We start from the raw sequence: 6,514 nt of genomic DNA, 5'->3' as shown, positions 1-6,514 counted from the left end.
CAAGTCAGTCATGAAGGTTAAAATAATTATGAATTCTGCAAATAATTTCAAGAGTCATGTTAGTACGGATATTATATAAATGTTTGTTAATCTGTACTATTCAAATGCCAATATTAGTTCTGCCCACTTCTGGAAGAAGTTGTATTAAATTACATTCTAATGCACCAATTATATAAATTATGGGAAAGTTACTATTCACATAGAAGCCTAGTTTGTGTATTCCTATCTATGCACTTGAATCTCTTATTTTTATCTATTGCGGTTGAAGATTGGAATTAAAAGCATTCATTACTCTAATTTTTGATGTCTTTGAAGTGAGTTGCTCAAATTGCAAATTCAATTTTTATTTTTTGCCTGTTTTCTTTATAAAACTGAAGGTTTTCAGCTTTTATGTTATAAGTAATGGGAACAATGAATAACAGGAGCCTAATATCTGCTCTAAGGATTTAACTTGACCTTGACATGATTTTCGTTGATTTTTTTTTTTAATGAACTCTTCTTTATTCTAGCTTTCCAAGACCAACTTCTCCAACAACAATGATTTTCGGGCTCTTCTGCAATCTCTTTATGCCACATTCAAGGAATTTAAAATGCATGAGCAGATTGAAAATGAGTGTATCATTGGTTTACTTCAGCAACGTAGCCGGACAGTGTACAATGTGCACTCGGACAACAAACTCTCAGAGATGCTTAGCCTCTTTGAGAAAGGGTTAAAGAATGTAAAGGTAAGTAGACTATAAGAAGAACTTGTGTCCTAAGGAAAACATGCTGTGATTACGTATTAGTTTGCCTCAACTTTTCTTAATACTCTCTACAAATAAAGAGGAAGAAGAAACATTTGTGGTTTCTTGATATAGTAGTGAAAACTTTACAGTCCGAAACACAAATTCTTTTGCTATTCATCACCGTTACTAAATTTCTAGTAAAAATTCTTTTCAGAATGTGACTTTGTGACAGAAGTCCATCACTGCATAATTGCGGTATTTTGGAGAGACAACATGGAAGTTTTAAATACAAAGACTGCTCTGCTAATTGGTCAAGACAGTTTCTGACTATAGAAATAATGTTTTTTATTAATTTGTTCAGAAACCCTGAGTATCTTTTTTTTGTGGCACATAGCACTGTATTATTGTCACAAACGGAGATGATTACAGGACTTAAAAAAAAAATTGTTTCATTCTGTTAATGAGTCATGTACTCTTTCCAGTAATCTGTTGCTCAGTAATGCTGTTAATGTTCCAGTCCTGAAGAAACTCCAAATGTTATTTCTGCAGCTGGCTTTTTCACAACTTAAAGTTGTTAAATTCTTCTCCAGTAGAATCTTACTTGAATTCTGCTGTGTCTTTCCTCTGGGGTACCCAACTCAACTCCCCCTTCCTGCACTTTAAGAACTATAGTCTCCAGTAATAATTTTTTGTCCCATATTACATTTCTAGTACACATGGTCCATATCTTCAGTAAGAAAAATACTAAATATGCAGTTGATTCCATTTTACTATCTAAGTTTGTTTTTGACCCGGGAATCCTGCAAATAATTTTTTCCCTGTGCATATCAAACCTTACAATTTATCTTAAGTTGTTTCCATTAATAAATCGGAAAATGAAGGAAAGTGAAGGAGAGGGGAAACTTAACACTCGGCTTTGTGTTATACCTTCTCTGATAGGATGCTAGTGTTATTCTACTACTTGACTTCTTAAGTGTGGAAAAACAGATTTCTCTAGCTCTCTTTAAATATGTAACTGTTTAACTTTTTTTGAGAGTGTGGTTAGTTTAATTTAAACTGATGGCTTAAGCTTTTTTCTGTAATAGTCAGGGTTTCTTGATGTTGTAGAAGTTTGAAAAGAAAAACTTACAACATTTACTGTAAGAGCTATGAGGAACTTCAGTATGTTGCAATTACTGGGCAGACTTCAGAACCAGCTTGTTACTGGCACAGAGAACAAGCTAACAAATTGATAGATGAAGTTGGTCTAACTTGAACATTTGAAAGTCAGTTACATCTTTCTTTAAGAGTTCTTTCCATTTCCAAAGTAAATATCTATAGAGCATGTCTGACTATAAATTCTGATTATAATTTGGAAGCTAGAATTGTAGAATACAGTTTACATTGTATGCAGTTAAAAGATGAAGTGGAACTGCTGTACCCTAGAATAATTCTTATGCAAAACATGCAAATATTTAGATTAGTCTGTTACTACTGTGAACTTTGGGTGAGACTATAGATTGGCAGACTTCAGTCTTTGCTCCGAAGTAAAAACGTGATTAGACAAGTTAGTTCATGTCTGATAACAAAATAAATTGGAATTAAGCAGGAAGGGAATACTTTGTTCAGCCTACTAACAGGCCAATACAGACTGTCAGCTTGTCATGAAACTTTGTAAATGAACACATTCTTATCATGAAATAGAGCAAACATGCTGCATGCATGGGGAAGACATAATGGACTTCACTTTGAAATACTGGTTTATTTAACAGTTCAACCCTTGAATGAATGGACAAGATTAGATAACAGTTTCATCTTTGCTTTCTTCTCAGAATGAATATGAACAGCTAAACTATGCGAAACAGCTGAAGGAGAGATTGGAAGCCTTTACCAGGGATTTCCTTCCTCATATGAAGGAGGAAGAGGAGGTAAGTAAAAATCTGCCTCAAATATGCTGATCTTCCTTGGTGTTTGGAATGACTGAATAGAGACAAAGGCCTTAGAGGTTCAGTTTGTTCACAATTCTCTGTTTTTATTACTATGCCAATTTGCATTCAGGACTGTGGTGTCATTGTTCTGTTCTCTGACTGCAGAGTGACACGTTCTAAAATTAAGATGAAATTCTGGTCTTTTAAAAAATTCTTAACAGAAGTCCAATGGGGCTGGGATTTGTTTGCAGCAGGTAGTTATTTAAGGAGATGTGTAGCAAAACTTAAAGGAAAAAGAGAAGTCCTGTAAACCAGTGCTTTATGACTCAAACTGACACTCCCAAACAGCCTCTGACCTATATTTGAAACATAGACTAGTACTGCCAGTCTGATGATTTGTGGGTATCCAAAAACTGGGAAGCATCTTCTGGAGAGAGTAAATCTTCCGAAGTCTGTCCAAGAGAAATCTTTTCTCATGTTTTTCATCCTTGCCACTTTGCCTTCCGTGTGAGTACCTTGATAAGTTACATACTTTAAGCAACTTTAATTACTTCCCTTTTCTGTTGGGGAAAACAGTTAAACAGCTTGCCTGAGACTATGCAGTGATCCATTGGCAAGCAGAGGGTTGGAACTCAAAACTTCCATGGTCCTGTCCCTAGGTTCACTTAATGTATGACATGTTTTACTTGGAGAGAATTTGAAACACGCAATTCTGTGTTGGTAGGTCTGTGTAGTGTTATCGACTATCTCCGTCAGCACCAGACTCTTTTTTTTCCTTTTTCTTTTGCTTTAGGTTTTTCAGCCAATGTTGATGGAATACTTTACTTACGAAGAATTGAAAGATATTAAGAAGAAAGTAATTGCACAGCACTGCTCACAGAAGGAGGCTGTAGAATTCAGAGGTCTTAGTAAGTGGAATCAAGCTGAAGAGCTTCAGAAGGTCTTTAAGTATTCTGTGGATGAGAAGGCAGATCAAGGTGAAGCATCTAATTAAAGTTAAAATAATTTTCAAACTGCAATTTTTATCTAAAAAGCCACACCAGTGACATACCTAAAGTTACATACTGGCAAATAAAATAGTTTTTATAAAATGGGAATTTCTTCAAACCAGTTTTGAAACTTCAGGAAGTTTTACTGTTTGATACAGGCTTCTTGGCAGGATGTAATGTAGATAGTACTTCACTGTTTACCTGTTCTCAACCTTCTTCCTCTCCCTTCCCTCCCGTGGTAATATTTGATATAATAAACAGGCGGAAATGATAATTAACTTCTGATTTCATATTTCCATTGAAATTATATTTTCTATTTGCAGACCCTGCATTTAATTCTTGGTTTTCAGGACTACTTTGTAAGCTTTTCTGTTGATGGTTTAATAACACAGAATAGTTAGCCAACTGACAATATTTCAAATTAAACTCATCTTTCCTAACTCTATTACCTAAATTCCCTGGGCCTCTCAGGAATCAGAAAGGAAGAAACTGTATGTGGAGTGATGCAAGGGATTGAATGCATGCAGTGTGTGAGTAGGTCAGATGAAACGTGCATTCTGAAAGTGGATATTTAATTTGCGTTCATCTGTAACTGCCTTTCCTGATGGAACTTAGAATAAATGGATAACTACTGAAGTGCATTTCAGGCTTGTTCTGTGACTGTTGAAGCAGCCTAAGTTGTCCGTGTTTGCAGTTTTCACTCTTAACTAACAAAGAAGGGTTGATGTCCCAAAGAAGGGGAATTAATGTACCAAAAGTGTAATACTGGGGTGTGAGACTGATAGGTAGAGCAAGCCCTCATGAACTGACTTTGTGGTGTTGATAAGATGTGGTGCTCGTTAGAAAAACTTGAAAAACTACTCTGTAATCAGATTTTTTTGATGAAACTTGACTTCTCTGAACTGGTCATTTTCTGCCCTCCAGGTGAAACCTTCAGAAAAGATCATGGTCCATGGTGTGAAATACTATTGAGTCTGAACAGATGAATGTGACAGAAGTAGCCTTATGGCATTACTTGCTCTTAAGTCTAGCTGGAATAGCAGTTTTGGGACAGTAGTAATTCTGCAATGGTGTGTTCTAGACTTCAGGGAGAAGAAAGTATGTGTCCTGCATCCATTTTTTTTAAAAATGGAAGAAAATTACACAGCTTGCAGTCCTGTGCAGTTTTAACTGCATTTTAGTGTGAAATTCTCTGTAGTTTACCTGCAGCGATTTGCCAGGTATACAAATAAATATATTGATTTATCAAGTGAAACTGTATTTAATTATATTTTTTTCAAGTAGCAATAGATTATCACAGGGTAAAGTTTACATTATGCTCACTTTTGAAGCTTCTTTGCAAAAAGAAACCTGATCCTTGTCTCACTGTAAAGTCTTAGGTACTTAGTGTCCTATCTTTAAAAATAAAATGCTACTAATTTGTGAAACCTGCTATTTCTAAGGACTCCTGAAAACTATTTTAGAAATATTTTTTCTCAAGTAAATTGTCCTTAAACAAAGCATTAAAAATTTTCTTAAAGCAGCAAAAAAACCACTAACCAAAGCGCTGAATTTATTATTTTATATAGTTTGCAGCTCTCCTTGTACTGAAGTAAGGGAGAGCTATTGGAGATGATTCCTACTGCTGTCCACTGAAGTATTAATTACAGTGGTCAAATTTTAGCCTTTAACCTAATATTTAGCATTACCTTCCAATCTAAATTAAGGAGTTAAAATTAATTGTCTATGCTAGTAGTTAAAGCTAGAAATAAAAAATGAGACAGCTGCAAAGAGTTAAGCATGGACTTCTCGCTGTGTCCCAGTCAGGAGGTTGAGCACTTTCACTGAGGGTGGTCCCAGCTGGTAGATTCTGTGTGCTAGTACTATTTCCTGGAAATGTGGCAAAGCAGGTATATATATCATCTATGACATACGGCATTTTTTAAAAGTATTTCGTTTAGAGCAGATACTGCTTTCATCTTGCTGTGTTTGAGTAGCAGCAGTTTACTTTTGTCCAGGGCTTTTTTGGACCCGTGAGGGGTCCGGGTTGGAAAAAACTAGCAAGTTGAGAAAATGGCAAACAGAAAGCTGGGCTGATTTTTTTTTTGTTTGTTTAAGGTGGTATTACAGTGAAAGCTTTTTAAAGCCAAAGCAATAACTTTTTTTTGAACTCTTTTGCCAAACAATTGTTTAAAATTTTTTTTCAGACGCTATTTTTTCACTGCCCTAGTCAAAATGTGAGTTCCACTATTATTTAAAGCTGTGAGGCTGTGCTTCACTTAACACACACTTTCTATATTTCAGAAACCGAAGTAACAGGGCACACCACAAATATTACTAATCTTCCTCCTGAAGTAATGCTGACCATTTTCAGTTACCTTAACCCCCAGGAGTTATGTCAGTGTAGTCAAGTAAGCACTGAGTGGTCGCAGCTGGCTAAAACTGGATCTCTCTGGAAACATCTTTACCCTGTTCACTGGGCCAGAGGTAAGTTAAATGTAATTCTTCCTTTGAAAGCATGTCAATTATCAGAATTTTTGAGTCTATAGAAGAGAACGTTTTAGTATAGGCTGTCATGTACAATGAACCTGACAGCTGAGCGTGCTTCTGGCAAAGGATAGTGCCCTGAAACTTGGTTAAATGTTAAAAATCCCTGAAACATACTTCCATCTTGCAGAATTAAGAAACTGAAAGTTGTCTTGGTTGTAACTTGTGAGTAGCTCTTGTATACAAACTGTTCATTAATTTTACTGAGGTTTGTTTATTTGTATGAATGCTAACAAGTATATTCACTAATACAACATCTTAATTATGATTTAAAAATCTAAGGGGTTTTGAATTATAAATACTGCTGTTACACTTATATCAGTAATATTTTTATTTCATTAGCTTACCAGGTAGAAATAAAATATAT

General features: G+C 35.3%; 1 protein-coding gene across 1 annotated transcript; it reads left to right on the top strand.

Annotated features, from left to right (window-relative positions):
• Positions 1–509: 509 nt before the first annotated feature.
• Positions 510–6,087, top strand: LOC104080628 (F-box/LRR-repeat protein 5-like; the record flags this gene model as incomplete). Its single annotated transcript, XM_009583090.1, has 4 exons — positions 510–725; positions 2,537–2,632; positions 3,426–3,609; positions 5,905–6,087. Coding segments are annotated over 4 exons (679 nt in total), but the record flags the coding sequence as incomplete, so codon positions are not given.
• Between the last annotated feature and the right edge of the window lie 427 nt (positions 6,088–6,514).

This window comes from Fulmarus glacialis, unplaced genomic scaffold, assembly GCF_000690835.1.
Source record: "Fulmarus glacialis isolate BGI_N327 unplaced genomic scaffold, ASM69083v1 Scaffold51638, whole genome shotgun sequence".
Classification (NCBI taxonomy): Eukaryota; Metazoa; Chordata; class Aves; order Procellariiformes; family Procellariidae; genus Fulmarus; species Fulmarus glacialis.
Note: the sequence above shows the minus strand (reverse complement) of the source record. Positions and strands in the feature narration are given on the sequence as shown.